Raw genomic sequence first — 16,711 nt, forward strand, 5'->3', positions numbered from 1 at the left:
CAGAGGTTTAAAATCCTGTTCACAGAAACACGTCCCCTCTGTACAGCACAGAACATCTTTTTTACAGTATTTACAGCAGCAGTGGGGCAGAGGCATGGGGGGGACAGGGAGGGGCCCGATTTGGGGCTCCCCATGCAAAGCAAAGGGTCAGCAGTGGCAGATGCCACCAAGGAACAGGGCTTCCCGGCCTGGGGGGACACCGAGGTCACGCTGATGTCCTGCAAGCTGATCTTCCCCAAAATCACTCCAGGGGCTTCAACAGTGGCCCAGACTCCCCCCAAACCCCTCGGTCCCAGGAGCCGCCAGACCCCCGCGCAGGGCAGGGCCCGCTGCCCGCCCAGGGCTGTGCTCTCTTGGCGCTGGCAGGGCTTGGCCACCATCGTCCCACGGCCAGATCCATCCCCAGTGCCCGTCCCTGTCCCCGGTGCGGCCCAGGAGCCATCCCCACCCCAGCCAGGGGTGCAGAAGCAGAGGCAGCATCAGGGAGACTCAGGGCTGGGGCTGCTCCTCGCCAGACTCCAAGGCACGGCTCACATCTCTGCAAGACAGTACAGAAGATGGTGACACTCTGCAGGGTTGCAGCAGGAATTTTGGGCAGGGGGTCAGCTCTGGTGCCCTGTCTGCCTCCCTCCCTCCCTCCCAGCATGGCTGGAGCCTGCAGAGGAACACCTCCCACCAGCCACCTCATTTGGGGCACAAGGGATGGGAACAGATACCAGAACTGTGCCTTCACAGTCTGCGTGGGGGGAAGTACTTTTTAATCGGGTTCTCTCTGCCTCCAGCCTGTCACGCAGGGCCCCTGTGAGAGGAAGTGGCTTCTGCCTTGGTTTCCCCAGCAAAGCAGCCAAACTCTCCAGAGCTGCTGCCAGAGACACCGAGCACAGCTTCACCCCCTCTCCCAGGGACACCCCCAGGCTCTTATCAGGAGGGAAACAACTGGAGGAGGCGAGCACGACCCACAGGCTGGGACTGCCCTCTCTGCCACCACACAGACCCACTCTCCTCCCTCCTCATGGGGTGTTCCCATAGGGTTAGGATATACCCCCCAAGTAAAGAGCAGCCTCTGAGCAGCAGCTGGAGGGAGGCTGTGGGCAGAGGGCCACAGGTCCCCATGCATCTTCCCAAAAACATCAGCAGCTCTGCAGGTTGTGCTGTTGGGCTTCACCGCCAGGACCAACCTGGCCTCCATGTCCCCAGTCCCCTCTCCCAGGCACCAGCACTCCACCTCATCTGGGGAAACTGAGGCAGCAGAGGGGGAAGACACTTAAGCCATGGAATTTCTTCCCAAGCTGAAAGAGCTTGAAGAGGGAGGTGACATCCACGAGCCCCTCCCCAGAAGAAAAGATGGAAGGGTTTTGCAGCCAAAATCAAGTCCCAAGCCCCCTGCAGGGACCCCCAGGCAGAGGAGGTGCTGGCCAGGCTGTGCCAGCCCAGGTGTCCCACCCGTGGGATGTGCAGGGGTCAAGGCTGGGCACGTACCCTCCAAGGCTTTATCCAGGTCTGCGATGAACTCCTCCAGCTCCTGCGTGTCTCCAAGCTTTGCTAGTGGGGAAAAACACAGTCAGCTCTTCCCATTGCCCCTCTCCCTGAGGAAAGACCCCAACCTGACACAGCTGCTCCAGCTGTTTCTGTCCCAGCCAGTCCAGCCTTGACTGGGAAAATCCCAATCCAACTTCTGCCTCTTCCAGGTTCCCCCCAGGACAGCCGGGCTCATTCCCAGCCTGTAGGGCCCCACTGGCACCTCCCTATCCAGGGCTGCCTGTCACTGCCAAGGCAAGCTGAGCACGGAGAAGGAAGCCCTGCAAACCCTTCTGGATGGGGCCAGGCTCACCTTTGGTGGGATAGGTGTCAGCTGGGGTGTTGAGGTGCTCCTCACTGGAGTTGAGGCTGCTTCCTGGGGATGTGCTGGCACCTGCGGACACAGAGCATCAGTCCCTGGCCCTGGGCACAGGCACCTGATGAACACTTTGCAGGAACAGGGCCCAATCATGCCCATGGCACAGGGTGGCACACTCTTGGAGACCCCATCTGTTCCTCCCCTGCTTCTGGGAATGCTTGGAAAAATGGAACTGAGTTTCTTTGTCAGGTCAAAGAGCACCAGAGGTTGTCTGGGCACAGTTACGAGGACAGGGTTGTTACAGGGAACTGGGTCCCTCCAAGCTCCTGGTTATCCCAAGCTTCTCATGGTCCTGCAGCAGCCAGCCTGGCATAAGGAGCCCTGGCAGATACCAGCAGGTCCTGGGCAAGTATCCTGCGGTCATCCCCCCGGATTGCTCATCCAGCCCACCACGGATGAGTCAGGCAGCATCAGCAGGAAGATTTTTTCATGGAGAAACCACAGAGCTCCCACCCTGACAGCCACCATCCTCCCCCAGGACTCCTCATCCCCTACTCCTGGAGTCCCTCTCCAGCTCATGGATGCCATCCCCCAGCCCCAGACTCCCTCTCCAGCTCACCAATGCCATCCCCCAGCCCTGGACTCCCTCTCCAGCTCACCAATGCCATCCCCCAGCCCTGGACTCACTCTCCAGCTCGTCGATGCCGCTGTCGTACACGCTCTGTCCCGCTTTCCTCTTCAGCTCCTCCAGGTGCTGCTGGTACTGACTTGCAGGGCCCCGGTCAAAGTCTTCCATGACCTCGTCAAACTCCCTCAGCAGCTCACTGAGCTCCTCAGCCATCGCTGGGGGCAACACAGGGATGTTGTGGTGCCCACCGGGCAGGCAGGGCCAGCAAGAGCCTCCTGGGAGCAGCCCAGGCTGGAATGGGACAGAGCCAGGCTCCAGGTCCCGTCTCTGCAGGCAGTGGCCAGCTCTGGTCCGAGCACATCCAGCTCCTCGGACAGCTCAGCCTTTCCTCCACCTCACCCCACAGCTGAGCCTGGGGCCCGACCCAGTAAGAGCTGGTCCTACACAGGCTTGATAGAATCCCAGAATGGTTTGGGTGGGAAGGGATCTTAAAGTTCATCCCATCCCACCCCTGCCACAGGCAGGGACACCTTCCACTGTCCCAGGCTGCCCCAGCCCCTGTCCAACCTCGTCTGGAACATTCCCAGGGATCCAGGGGCAGCCACAGCCACAGCCTGGCGGCACACGGAGGGAGCGAAGGAGGGTACAACCCCCGGCCGGGACAGTGCGGGAGCCGCGGCTCCATCCCGCTCCCGGGGTGCCCGGAGGTTGCGGGGGACACAGGAGCGGAGCCCCTGCGGGCGGGGGGTTCCGAGGAGGCGGCGGCCCTGGTTCGGTTCGGTTCGGTTCGGTACTCACCGGCTGCTCGGCTCCCTGCGCTCCGGTCCCGGCGGCAGCAGCAGCTCCCGGTGCCGGTGCCGGGGGTTTTGGCCCCGCACCGGGGGCGGGGCTCAGGAGGCTCCGCCCGCCAGCGGCCGCGCGGTCCGGGGGTCCCGGGGAGTCCCGGGGTCACCCCCCTGACCCCAAACCTCCCCTCCGGCCCAGCGGGACCCTGCCCGCTCCCCACAAACCCCGCACAGGAGCTGGCACACGCGGCCCGGGCTCGGCTCCCGGGGAACAAGCGACGAACGGGCTCAAGTTGTGCCAGGCGAGGGTCGGGTTGGGTATTGGGAAAAATTCCTTCGTGGAAAGGGCTGTCCAGCCCTGGCACAGCTGCCCAGGGCAGGGGTGGAGTCACCAACCCTGGAGGGATTTAAAAGCTGCGTGGATGTAGCACCTGGGGACAGGGGTTAGGGTGGACTGTGGTGGACTGTAGGTGCTGGGGTTGGACTTGGTGGTCTTGGGGGGCTTTTCCAACCTCAGTGATTCCACGATTCTCTCCCACCGGTTTCCCAGAGAGCTGTCAAGCCCAGAGCTGTGTCTGGGCACTGCCCTGGATCCTGGTCAGCAGCGTGAGGGAGACACAGGGGTTTATAAAAAGATGAGCAGGAGCTCTGCTTTCTTTGCTGTTGGCTCTAAACTCACTCAGGAATTGGAGCAGCCGATCCCACTCCTGCAGATCCCCTGCTGTACCCCTCGCACAAGCCCTAGGCCTGGCTCTGCCTGTGAATCCCCACCGATGCTGAGGCGCTCAAGGTAGGGCTGGTGCTAAAAACCACTCCCCGAACAGCAGTGACCCCCAAATATTAACCACCCCCAAACGGGGACCAGCTCCCGAGAGCCACCAGCCCAAACAACAGCAGACACCCCCAGCATTCACCACCCCCAACAGCAGCAGCCCCTCCTGTGCCCACACTGGGGATCAGGAAAGACCAAGACAGAAACTCCCCGATTGTTTCTGAGGTGAACCCCAAAGCCCGCAGGGGCAAAGAGCCCCGGAGAACAGAACCCGGAGCGTGACAAAAGCCAACGGGAGCGGAGCCAGGGCTCCATGAATGAGCTTTGCCACCGACTGGGGAGGGGGTTTATTTCGTGAGGCTGGAACAGAACAGCTCCGAGCCAGCCCTGCGTGTCCAGCAGCGCCGGGGCCGCTCCGGGGCAGGCGGAGGCTCTGAGGCGGCGGGAGGAGGCCGCGGCCAGGCCGGTGCCGGGCTGCCCTCAAGCGGAGTTTCCAGCAATGTCCCACACGCACTGCCGGGGATAAACACCCTGCGGACACGTTTGTGGGTCGGCAGTGAACAGAGGAAGCTGGCGCTTCCCAGCGAGCTCCCCGTGCCCCCGCGCCGGTGCTGGGAACGTGAAATTCAACAGGACTTTTCCTGCAAAGAGCTGCCTCCTGTGTCAGCGCCCCTGCCCCGTCCTAGAGTCATGGAATCACAGAACAGCTTGAGTGGGAAGGGACCTTAAAGTCCATCCAGTTCCACCCCCTGCCCCGGGCAGGGACACCTCCCACTGTCCCAGGCTGCTCCCAGCCCCAATGTCCAGCCTGGCCTTGGGCACTGCCAGGGATCCAGGGGCAGCCCCAGCTGCTCTGGGCACCCTGTGCCAGGGCCTGCCCACCCTAGGAAGGAATTTGAAAGGCTGGGGGCTGCTCTTGCAGCAGGCACAGTCCCACCCTGAGCAGTGGCTGGACACAGTGTTGGTTTCACAGATGACACTCGACTGTGCCGGTGGCCTCTGGAACCATCTGTGGCCTCATGGTGTCCCAAATTTATCTGTTCCTCCAGACTCAACAGCTCTGCTGCTCTCTGGAGCTTATCAGCTCCCAGGGGGTCTCACCAGCTATCTCAGAGCACAAGCTCCTCCGGGAAATGCTTCCCCACCCATCCCAACTGTACCCATCCACAGGGAAGGGACCTTTGCAGAAAAAGAGCCCAGCCCTGAGCAGGGTGCCTGAGAAGGTCTGGGTGCCTTCAGACCAGGGCTGGGTGCAGGCTGTGGTGGAATGTGGAACATGGAATCTCTCCTCCCTCTCAGGCCAGCAACATGGAAAGGCTCATCCAGTCCTTCATGATCCCCTCAGAGCTACCAGATGTGCCCAAAGCCATGGCTCTGTGATGGGACCATTCCAGCAGCCCAAAGCTTCCTGGGGCGCTGGCTCCAGCTGCAATTCCCTGTTCTGCCCCTCACAGAAGGATTTGGGTTGGAAGGGACCTTAAAGATCATCTACAACCATGGGATATGATCCATGCACGAGCTCTGGATGTGAATATAGGAAAACCTGCATGGAGTGAACAAGTGATGGAGCTTCAGCCCTTTAAACATCCCCCTCCCTCCCTGTGCTGTGGTTCTGCCAATCATTCCAGCCTGGGTGTGTTTGCAGAAGTGCTGTTTTACCCCCAAAAGTGCCCTGCTGTGGCTGCCTCATCCCTGGAAATGTCCAAGGCCAGAGGGCTGGGCTGGATGGGGCTCGGAGCAGCCTGGTCCAGTGGAAGGTGTCCCTGCCTGTGCCAGGGCCTCTCCGCCCTCACGGGGAAGAATTTCTCCCAGTATCCCATCTAGCCCTGCCCTCTGGCAGTGGGCAGCCGCTCCCTGTGTCCTGTCCCTCCAGGCCCTTACAAAAGCATGTGGGTACATTGATAAGGTCCCTCTCAGCCTTCTCCAGGCTGAACAGTCCCAGCTCCCTCAGCCTTTCCTCCCAAGAGGGATGCTCCAGTGCCCCCAGCTCTAGGGATGGAAACCCAGTCCCCAAGGTCCTGTGAGGAAGGAGGGGGCAGGGAGGGCTGTGCTGAGGGCACGGTGGCCTTTGGGCCTGCAGGGAGGAGGTGACGGCCTGGCAGGAGAGCCCCGAGCACAGCTCTGCCCCCACAGCACAGGCGCAGGGGCTGCCCCCAAAGCGAGGCAGGGACTGGGTTTTGCTGGGAAAAGCTGCCTGGTTTTGTCCAGAGGGGCTGGCCAGGGCTCGCTAGATGCCAACATCCAGGTTTAGGAAGGAGACGTTGCTGTACAGCTCCGAGGAGACCGAGCCTCGCTCCATGCTGCGCGTCCAGCCGGACGGAGCAGGGTCCTCCCCAGGATCCTCATGCTCTGGGCTCCTAAGGAAGCAAAAAGAGGCAGAGATGCTGTCTGCAAATGCTTCTATTGCCTGCTGCACTCCCAAACGGGCTCCAGCAGTGATCCCAAAGGTCCCAAAGGCTGCCATCTCCAGACAGCCCCGAAAGGAAGGTGAAGGCAGACAAGAAGCTGTGGCACAGATGGGTTGGAAGGGACTTTGAAGACCATCTAGTCCATGGGCAGGGACACCTTCCACTAGACCAGGTTACTCCAAGCCCCATCCAAACTGGTATGGAAGTGGCCTGTGGTCCAGGAAAACCCTTCCCACGGGACAATTCATGCTTGCTGAAGGTGCCGTGGTGGACCCAGCTCATGGGACACGAGGTCCTTTTAGCCACCCAACCACAGGGAAGGGCACGAGCTCCAATTCTGAGCCCCGATGGGACTGTCCCACCTTGCACCCGAAATGTGGACATATGGACAGAGCTGGCAGCCACCCATAGACACACGGGGCAGGCAAAAACTGCGTGGGAATGTGGACATGGAGGATGGAGGAGAAGGCCGGTGATGGAGCAGGCATCAGTGTGTGACAGCGAGAGGCAGCAGCAGGGGAGGGGTTGGACAGGAGCCGTGTGGATACCGAAAGCTCTGGAGAGAGCTGGCACAGGCTGGGGAGGAAACAGCGAGAACTGGGAGCTCGGAGGAATGGGCATGCTGGGGTGGGAAGGGCTTTTGCTGGGGAGCTCCTGGCCAGAAGCAGTGTAGGAAGGAGAAATCTGCAGGACGATGAGCAGGGTGCGCTGTCCTTGTCCCCGCGCCCCGAGGAGCCCCTGGGGCACTTACGGCACATCGGGGAACTTCCTGCGCAGCAAGTACTCGATGACATCGGGGTCTGTCTGGAACAGCCTCCTCAGGACGTCACACTGCATTTCTGGAGAGACCTGGGGAGACACAGCCACGTCACTCGAGGAGCTCCTCTTGGCAGGAGGCTGAGCAGAGACAGCCGAGGGCACTGGAGGGGCTCCAGGATGAGATGTGGTCACAGGCCCAGCGTGTTGGTGTCACACCCCACACACCTCTCCCCTGCTACTCTTGGAAGAGTTCAGAGGGAAGGAGGGCCCAGAGGAGCCGCCCTGAGGAGCCTCACGTACCATGAACAGGGAGTGGTGGTGCTCGATGAGCCTCTGGAGCACCAGGATTATGGCAGCACTGTCCTCAAAGTTCAGGGCACCGGCATCTTTCTCTCCAGGCTTCTCCTTCTGCAGGATGTTGGGACCGAAGACTGTAGCCAGGTTGGAAGCTGTCATTTTATTCCCAGGGATCTACAGGGAAGCACAACAGGAACCTGTGGACTGCGGATGTACTGGCATGGGATGTCCCAGGATACCCTCACGCACCCCAGGGCAGGAACACAAGGGCAAGCTGAGGGCGAGATGTTGGTCTGGGTCCAGTTAGGTCCTCTCTGAGCTGGTGGCAGGGCCAGCACAAAGGGTCCCATTCCCACCTGCCTCACCCTCCCACCTTTTCCAACCTCAGGGATCCCGGGATTCCCTGAAAGATTTGTTTTTTCCCAAAGGCTTCACCCAGGCTTGCAGCTGCTTGGTTCCAGCCGCAGCAGCCCGAGCGCCCCTTCCCCGTGCAGCTCGCCCTGGATCAGCCTTACCTCGCGGCCCTCGGGGTCCCGGGAGCTCTCAGCATGCCGGGCCACCTCGCCCAGGAAGCGCAGGAGCCGGAGCAGGGTGTCACTGTGGCACGGGGGCAGCAGGAACAGCAGCAGCTGCAGCGTGTCCAGCTGCGCCGGCCCTCCATGGCTGGGCAGAGGGCAGTGGTCAGTGGGGATCCCAGCCCAGCAGGCACCTCCAGCCCTCCTCCACGTGTGTGGGAATGAGCCAGGCTGCTGTCCCACCCTTCATCCCACGGGATGGGGAACCCAGCAAGGGCTGAGGATATTGGATATTGCACAGCCCCAGTCAGATTGTCCTGGACCAGAGGGATTTTTATAACTCAGTTTTTAAGAAACCAAACCAAGCCCCCACCGAACCCACAGGTGACAGTAACTGCAGGTGCCAGTGCCAGACAACACAACACCCACCCCATCGCTGTCCAGAGGCTTTGGAAAAGAAGGGTGGTGAGGAAGGATCCGTTCCTGGCAGTGTCCAAAGTCAGGTTGGACAGGACTGGGAGCAACCTGACCTAGTGAGAGGTGCCCACAAGATTTAAGGTGCCCCCAGCACAAATCCTCCTGCGACTGTGCAGGCTCTGCCCCACAGGTACTCACTGGCTGTGCTGAGGAAGGCGCTGTAGAGCTCCCTGGGGATCAGGGGATCCGGCATATCCCGCAGAAACTCTTTGAGCAGGGCAGCCACATCATGAACACTTTGATGTTCATCCAAGAAAACATCCAGCCCTCGGTCAAACTCTTCCCTCAGCTTGGAGACGGAAGAAATGAGGAGGAGGAAAATCACAGTTGGTTCTGGTCTGTTTTAGACCTCTCCACACCAGTGTCAGCTCTATCCATCCCCATCCATGCAAACCTCTGTCCCTGACAAGGCACAGCCAGAGGATGCAGCGAGTGTCCCCTTTACCTGCTGGACTCTTTTCTTGGAGCTCCCGACACGGAAGATGCCGACTGTTTGGAGCCCTGGGGGACAGACAGGTTAGTGCTGTGCCTTCCCACGGCTCCCTGCCACCCCGACTGCTCCTGGGAGCACCTCAGCACTGTGGCAGGGCTCCTCCTGCATGGCTCTCCCTTCTCCAGGCAGTGAGGAAAAGGAAAGGCTGTGGAGCCGTGAGATTTCCTTGGGTTGTCTGAGGGAAGGGAGGAGATCTCATCCCTCCAGTCACTGTGAGTGAGGGCTGGATGTGCAGCAGGAGTTAAGGCCCCAGGATACGGTCACTGGCACACACAGTGACATTCCCCTCTCAGTGACATTCTCCTCTCAGTGACATTCCCCTCTGGCGCTGCATCCAGCCCAGAGCACTCCCCACAGGAGGCTTTTTGGGAGATGCCCTACCCAGGACTCACAGAATCATTAAGGCTGGAAAACCTCCAAGACCATCGAGTCCAACCTTCGGGTGACTCCCACGATGCCCACTAAACCAGGCGCCTCCTCCCACCCTGGGGGTGCCCAGGCCAGGATGTCCCAGTGACCACACCAGGAGCTTTTCCAGCCCTTACCATGCGTCTCAAGGTGAGTGCAGCACCTGTCCACGATCCGTGGCACCTGCCAGCTGATGGGGTTCAGGCTCAGCGCCTTCTTCTTGCCCCGGCTCCTGCGAGGGTCCAGCTCGTGCGGGTGTGAGAGCTGCAGTGCCTCCAGCAGCTCGGACGTGTCATCACTCAGGTCCGTGATGGAATCCACGGACATGGCCCCCTGCGATGGGGCAGAGGGGGTTTGCAGGTGGCAGGAATGACCCCACAGAACCATCACTGCCACGACCTTGGGGGCTTCTGGGAAAGGACAGCACCCAGTGCCACCCCTGCCATGGGCAGGGACACCTTCCACCGTCCTGGGGAGCTCCAAGCCCCAGTGTCCAGCCTGGCCTTGGACACCGCCAGGGATCCAGGGGCAGCCACAGCTGCTCTGGGCACCCTGTGCCAGGGCCTTCCCATCCTCCCAGGGAACAATTCCTTCCCCATGTCTCATCTCTCCCTGCCCTCTGGACCCTTAAATGTCCCCTGGTAACCTCAGCTCCATAAGAGCTGCGCTAGTGAAGGCCTCCCACTCCTCAGAGTCCATCTCTGAGGGGACTGGGGGCATCACCCTTTCCCTGAGGACAGACTGGGATCGGCCCAGCCTGGGACACAACCGACTCAGTCAGTAAGAAAAGATCCCGGAAATTCCCATTTATCGCTGAATTCAGACTCCCCATCCCAGAGCACCATCCCGGCCCATTTTGGGGACCATACCCTCCGCTGGCTCCAGGAGCTCTTGTCCAGCAGCGCTGGGGACAGCGGCTCCTCTGGGAAGCCCCCGTCGGGTGCCCAGATGCAGCTGGTGCCCATTCCCAATCTCCGCTGCCTCTGAGCCCGGAATCTCGTCACTGTGGCCTCCACCTCCAGGCAGAGCCGGCGGCTCTTCCCCACGGCCTCCTGCAGCTGCCGGCAGGCGCGGTCATTGGCGATGACCTGGGGGAGTGGGACCCCGAAGGTGTGGGGAGAGCAGTCTGGGGAAACACGGGAGGGAGGGAGGGAGGGAGGGAAAGGCATCGCCGCTGAGGGAGCTGCTCTGTGCAGCCCAGCGTTCCTGCCCCTGGGAGCACCTGGAGCCGGTGGTGCATTCCCAAGGAGCCAGGCAAGCCCGAAGGGAGCTGCTCCTCCTGGAGAGCAGGAAAGGTGTGCTGGGACCCCGGGGGCCAAACAGCCGAGCGGGGAGGGCACGGTGTGGGAAATGGGGTGCTGGAGGAAGAGGAAGGAGACACCAAGGACAGCTGCTCTCGGCAGTGAGCTTGCTGGAGCCTTTCCCAGTTTCTCCTGGAGTTTCTCCTTTCTTTAACTGGGTACAGCCCCATGAAGATGCCATGGGGTCTATGAAGCAACAGCTTCATGAATCACCTTCCCAAATTCTAACCTCCAATTCTCTACAGGGTTTGCCTCGGCTACGTCTGCTCAAGAAAAGTCTCGGTATTGGTGGCATTTTTCCCAAATAACTGTCCCTGTCCACCCCCCTAGCAAGGAGGGCTCTCCTCACCCCCAGCCTCTGCACTGCCCTGGGGTTTCACACCCGGAGCAGAGCCACGAATCCATTTGGTAAAATAGGAGGCATCAAGGTCAGTCGTTCCCTTGAGTGGGCTTCGTGCTGGTGTGGGGAAGCTCATTCCCACCTGGCTCTGCTCTAGGGCTCTGTGTGCCCTGGGATTGTCACCGAGGTCCTTCAAGGGACGATAAAATAGGACTGGAAGCAGCAAGATTGGGGCAAAATGGGCAGAGAGACACATTTCCAGGTGTACAGCTTGGAAATGCAGGTTCGTATTCCACACACCCATCTGTGCCTTCCAGGCTTGATGGAGCTCGTGCCACCCCAGGAACAGCAGAACAACCTGGGATGAAGCATCCTGCTGGATTCGGGCACCTCCCACCTCACCAAAAATCACCAGTTCCCCTGAGAGCAGGGACCAAAGCAGGGTAACAGGGAGGCTGCTCACCTTTCCTCTCCTTTGAGAAGCTCTCCAGCTTCTGCCGGATGGATTTAATGCCTTTGGAGCCATCTGCGAGGAGAAGGGCAGGTTCAGCACCAGCATTTTGGGGCTGGTTCAGCACAGGCTCCCTGTCCCTCTGCAGCCTCCAGCCTGGGGACACTGCAGTGACAGCCACAGCCCCGAGGGCGTCCAGGAGTCCCCCGGGACACGTGGTGGGCAGCAGCTGGCCAGGGAACAGCCCTGGAGATGGACATTGCTAGAGATGGGCACCGTCCTCCCCCAGTGAAGGGATGGAGGGACCCCGCGGCACCACACGAGCAGTGTGGCCCAGAAAGGCTTTGGGGAATGTTTTATGGAGCACAAAGTTGTACAGAACACCATCACAACTCCCATCCTGCTCTGGAGCACTCCCACCTCACACATCCAGCAGCAGTGAACAGAGAATTCAGTCACTGCCCACCCTAAATCCTTCCAGGACACATCCCCCTATTCTGGCTCATACTCCTCATTCCTGAGGAATTCTCTTCCTAGGAACAGCTTATATCTACTTGTTTGGGTTATTTTGTAAGCCTTAGAGGAAAGCTCTGACAGCTGGAATTAGGAACGTGAGTGTGGAAGCCAACATAAATTATCCAGCAGCACACTGACCAACCAGGAAGGAAATATTGGGGTCTGGGGTTGTTTTTGGCACTGCACTGGTCCCTAGAGAAGCTGCTGCTGGAGGGTGTCACTGCAAGGGGGATCACAGCAGCCCGAAATAAAACAGAAAAGGAATCAGGATGTTTGTGGTCAGAATCCTCCAGGGACTGGGGCTGCAGCCCTGGAGCAACTGGGAGTTCTGGGAGGGAGAGGGGAGCTGTGCTGGACTCTTCATGAAGCCATTCCATGGCATGAAATCTTCGGAATATTAAGGGGAAACCAAACTCAGGCGTCCCCTCAGGCACTTGGTGCTCGGTGTGAGGCTGGGCTTTGGGAGATGCTCCATCCCTGGGAGAGGTTCCAGAGACCTGGGGCCTCCATCCTTGGGGCTGCTGTGAGGGGAAGGGGGGCTGGAGACCCCCAAGCTCCCTCTGCACCCCCCAGCCCCAGATCTGGTGAGCTGGTAGCATCCCCTGCCCTGCTGGGACATGGCCCAGGGCAGAGGAGGCACATCAAGGGGGTAAGAAGTGAATTTGGGAAGGAGTCTGAGGAACTGCAGCTCTCTGGGTTTGCTGATGGGGGATACAGGCAGCCCTGGCAACCCTGACAGGGCCTCTGTACTCAGCTCCTAAACTGATCCACCCTCAATGTCCCAGTGCATTACCCACTGTCTCACATGCCCCTTTCCAGCACTGGGACTTAGTGCTGGACGTGGATCCGAGCAGCAAATCCCATCCCAAGGGCACTCAGACAATCCCAGTGGAGCCCTCGCTGAGTTGTCACATCTGGTTTGGGTTTGGAGGGTCATGTTCTCACACTGCTGTGGACATGCAAACCCCTCCACAGGCTGATCAGGCCCTCGGGGCTCAGAACAAAGCAGGAATGAGAAATAAAATGGACCAAAAAGTGTCACAAATGTCTTTCCATAACCATCGCCCCGGGCTGTGGTGCGGGGGTGAGCAGCATGAATGGCTCAGCCTCAGCCCCCCTCCCATCCCCTCCCTCCCCTCCCTCCTGTCCCATCCTGTCCCATCCTGTCCCATCCTGTCCCATCGTGTCCCTCCTGTACCTCTGTCCAGACTGAGGTGCCCCACGAGCAGCCTCTCCTGCAGCCAGAACAGCGCCAGCTCCTGCAGACTGGCCCTCTCCAGCTCGGACAGGCTCTGCAGGGCCACGGGCTGCATCCCAGGGCCGGGGCCTGGCACAGGGGCCGAGCCAAAGGTCCTCTGGAAAACAGACCTGTGTGAAAGGAACACACGGCAGCGACACCGGCTTTAGGAGAGAAAGCGCCGGGAACACTCCTGGGGGTCTTTGCAGGAGACACTTGTCCCTCTGTCACCTCTCCAAGGAGCCAGTGGGGCTGCAGATGCCCCAACCACATCATCTCACTTCAGCCTTCCGAGCAAAACCCTTGGAGGCATCAGGAGAAGAGACTTAGACTTGATATTGGGAAGGAATTCCTCCCTGTGAGGGTGGGGAGGCCCCGGCTCAGGGTGCCCAGAGCAGCTGTGTTTGCTCTGTCCCTGGACGTGTCCATGGCCAGGCTGGACGGGGCTTGGAGCATCCTGGGATAGTGGAAGGTGTCCCTGCATGGAACGAGATGAGCTTTAAGGTCCCTCCCAACCCAAGCAGTTCCACAGTTCTGATTGATCTCTTTTAAATCACATGACCAGAGGTGCCAAAGCCCTTTACCCCCAGCACAGGCTGGACCACAGCCCATGGACACAGCCTGGACACCCCATCCCCTGTCCCAGAGCTTTGGGGAGCCCTCCCTGTTGTGTGCAGGCTCTGGGAGAGCCCGCACAGGGAGCTGGTTCCTCACCGCACACTGACCTGGCTGCCTCCAGCCGGTGCCACCTCCTCCTGGTGCCACCTGTGCCACCGCCCCAGCACCGGCACCGCCCGGCACGGTCCAAAGAGCAGCAGCAGCCCAGAGGGAAGACAGGACGGAGGTCAGAGTACGGGCTCTGAAAGGAGCCTCCCCGAAGAGGCTTAAGGCAAGAATGAAAAATAAATGCCTGGAAGTGTCAAGGGATGAGGGTGAGACCCCCAGGAACGGGACAGGGCTCCTTTGTCAGCCTCAGCCAGGGCTGCCATCCCCTCCAGCTCCTGAGACTGGTTCCTTCCGGCCAGGTTTGAAATTCCAGTTTCTAAAGGTCTTTAGAAATTACATAGACTAAAGAAGAAAACAAATATAAAGAGCTGTTCAGAGCTCCCTGTAAGGACACACTGAAAAGGGAATTCAGCTACATCACAGAATCCCACACTGCTTTAGGTTGGAAGAGACCTCAAAGCCCATCCAATGCCACCCCTGCCCCGGGCAGGGACACCTTCCACCTTCCTGGGGAGCTCCAAGCCCCATCCAGCCTGGCCCTGGACACTGCCAGGGATCCAGGGGCAGCCCCAGCTGCTCTGGGCACCCTGTGCCAGGGCCTCACAGCCTCCCAGGGAACAATTCCTTCCCAATATCCCATCCAACCCCACCCTCTGTCAACTTCAAGAGACGCAATGCAGGGAATTTTACAACTTCCATCCTGCTCCCCCAGGACAGCCCGGAGCCCGTGACTCCTTGGCTGTCCCCGGTGAGAGCATCTCCACATGCCAGAGACAGCTCCTGTGCCTCTGCTGCACCGGGAGCTCCCAGCAGGGAGGGAGCAGCTCTGCCGTGGATGGATGGATGGATGGATGGATGGATGGATGGATGGATGGATGGATGGACGGACAAACCCCCAGACACTGCAGGGAATTACCTTTGTGCAGGTGAAGCTCCACTCTCCGGCGGAGCCCACGGCCACAGCCCCTGCCTGAGCAGAGCCCTGGGGGTCGCAGCTGCCATGGGGTGAGGAGGAGGAGGAGGAGGAGGAATCCCAGTCAGGAGAGGGAGCAGCAGAGGGAAGGCAGGAAGGAAAGGCAGGAAGAAGCCTGGACAAGCTGCTGCTTATCTGCCCGACCACAGGCACCACTCGAAGAGCGCTGTGACGTGCCACCAGCACTGGCACTCCCAAAGCTCATCCTCCAGGAGTTAACCCCAAACACCTGCCCCTGCTTCTCACCCCAGGTGTGGATTTACATCCCTGGGAACAGCTGAGATGGGGACCAGCACCTCCAACCCAGAGGCATAAGAGCAACGTGGGTGTCCCTGCAGGGGACAGGGATCAGCGATCCCTGCAGATCCCATGGGACAGGAGAACTCACCAGCCTGGACAGGCCCCGGGGCTCCCCACAGGGAAGGAAATGCCAGCCCACAGTGGGGGCAAAGCCAGAGCCCCACAGAAATCCTCCTTTGGAGGGGATGCCAGAGCAGGAATCTCACTCACTCAAAACAGGACCAGTGCTTTTTCAGGAAATCTCATGGGGAAAGCTCAGTCCAGCCCCCTCCATTCCCAAGGAGCAGTGGCTGCTCCCCCAGTTTCAGCAGCAGAGTTTCTCTCTTCCCTGCTGGAACAAAGGGCCCACATTTACCTCGCAGCAGGACCAGCAGCTCCTGGCTCTTCCTTTGGGATGAAGGTTTTCACAGCAGCGTCTCCTCAATGGCTCCAGGGGCCCTTCCCAGCCCACAGGCGGGAGGAGAAGTGGGGAAGTGATGGAAAGGAGCTGCCAGAGCTGAGGGGAGGAGAGAGGGGATGAGAATGTGAATTTTCTGCCAAAGAAATGAGAGCCAGAAACAGCGTGTGGAGAGAGGGCAGGGTTGGATGGAAGGAGCCGCGCTTCCCACGCTGGACACTGAGCCTTGGCAGGGATCGGCCATTGCTCAATCCCCTCCATCCTCGGCTTCCCCGCTCCCACCCGAGGGTGACCAGGACACCCCCAAAGCATCGGCTGTGCTGGCAGGTGAACCCTGCCCTGGGAATGTGCTGGGAACGTGCTGCCTGGGCTGGCTGATGAGGGCCAGTGGGTGGTTTCCACCTCAGCTCTCTGTGCAGACCCTCCTGGTGCTCCCTCATGGCATCTTCCCGGTGACTGAGTGTCTGGCGGGGGGCTGGCACAGCCTGGGCACACGGGTGCTCTCCACATCCAGGTTCCCTGTAGAGCTCTGGTGTTGAGGAGCTCACAGCCCTGATCAGGTGGATCTACAGCTCAGGTTGTTCCTGGAAGGTTACAGACCTTGGAGAGCCTCCCAAACCTCCACCAACACCCAAAATTGGCACTTCCTTGCCCATTAACACATCCACGAGCCCTTGGGGGCCACAGCCAGGCTCCTGGCCCATGATCATGGAATGGTTTGGGTTGGAATGACCTTTAAGTTCATCTCATTCCACCCCTGCCATAGGCAGGGACACCTTCCACTATCCCAGGGTGCTCCAGGCCCCAATGTCCAGCCTGGCCTTGGACACTGCCAGCGATCCAGGGGCAGCCCCAGCTGCTCTGGGCACCCTGTGCCAGCTCGGTATCTCCAGAGCATCTTTCCTTCAGGAGGGCCTGGGCTATCCCCAGGCTCCCCTTTAACCTCAGCAGCTCCTGCTTGTTTGGGGATCTCTGCCTGTCCCAGTCCAGCAGCCACCAGTCACCCCCAGCCTCCTTCCCCACAGCAGCTCCGTTCCAGGGCCACAGCCCCGCTCGCAGCTCCCTCCCAGCCCAGCACAGACCCCCGGGGG

The 16,711-nt window shown here is 60.1% G+C and overlaps 2 protein-coding genes across 2 annotated transcripts; both read right to left on the reverse strand.

The window, feature by feature from the left end:
• Positions 1 to 3,370, reverse strand: LOC104691592 (regulator of cell cycle RGCC). Its single transcript, XM_039572327.1, has 5 exons — positions 3,264 to 3,370; positions 2,525 to 2,680; positions 1,832 to 1,912; positions 1,480 to 1,542; positions 1 to 538 (listed from the first exon to the last, which is right to left on the reverse strand). The coding sequence occupies exons 2-5, from the start codon at positions 2,676 to 2,678 to the stop codon at positions 531 to 533; spliced, it is 306 nt and encodes a 101-aa protein (XP_039428261.1). The 5' UTR covers positions 2,679 to 2,680; positions 3,264 to 3,370; the 3' UTR covers positions 1 to 530.
• Positions 3,371 to 5,825: 2,455 nt separating this feature from the next.
• Positions 5,826 to 16,351, reverse strand: ARHGAP36 (Rho GTPase activating protein 36). The gene is made up of 11 exons (XM_039572335.1): positions 15,579 to 16,351; positions 13,186 to 13,355; positions 11,484 to 11,546; positions 10,249 to 10,505; positions 9,517 to 9,712; positions 8,924 to 8,979; positions 8,617 to 8,767; positions 8,002 to 8,141; positions 7,490 to 7,660; positions 7,182 to 7,279; positions 5,826 to 6,379 (listed from the first exon to the last, which is right to left on the reverse strand). Exons 2-11 carry the CDS (start codon positions 13,298 to 13,300, stop codon positions 6,250 to 6,252), a joined length of 1,377 nt encoding a protein of 458 aa, XP_039428269.1. The 5' UTR covers positions 13,301 to 13,355; positions 15,579 to 16,351; the 3' UTR covers positions 5,826 to 6,249.
• Between the last annotated feature and the right edge of the window lie 360 nt (positions 16,352 to 16,711).

Source organism: Corvus cornix, chromosome 4A, assembly GCF_000738735.6.
Source record: "Corvus cornix cornix isolate S_Up_H32 chromosome 4A, ASM73873v5, whole genome shotgun sequence".
NCBI classification, from domain to species: Eukaryota; Metazoa; Chordata; class Aves; order Passeriformes; family Corvidae; genus Corvus; species Corvus cornix.

Excerpts from the sequence above, each read along its gene's own strand:
- ARHGAP36 (XM_039572335.1), bottom strand. The coding sequence starts at position 13,300 with ATGCAGCCCGTGGCCCTGCAGAGCCTGTCCGAGCTGGAGAGGGCCAGT. Across the intron at positions 8,980-9,516 it reads CACTCACCTTGAGACGCATG|GGCTCCAAACAGTCGGCATC; the intron begins GTAAGGGCTGGA and ends TCTGTCCCCCAG. Across the intron at positions 7,661-8,001 it reads GGGACCCCGAGGGCCGCGAG|ATCCCTGGGAATAAAATGAC; the intron begins GTAAGGCTGATC and ends GCTTCCCTGTAG.
- LOC104691592 (XM_039572327.1), bottom strand. The coding sequence starts at position 2,678 with ATGGCTGAGGAGCTCAGTGAGCTGCTGAGGGAGTTTGACGAGGTCATG. Across the intron at positions 1,913-2,524 it reads CGGCATCGACGAGCTGGAGA|GTGCCAGCACATCCCCAGGA; the intron begins GTGAGTCCAGGG and ends CTGTGTCCGCAG. Across the intron at positions 1,543-1,831 it reads TGACACCTATCCCACCAAAG|CAAAGCTTGGAGACACGCAG; the intron begins GTGAGCCTGGCC and ends TTTCCCCACTAG.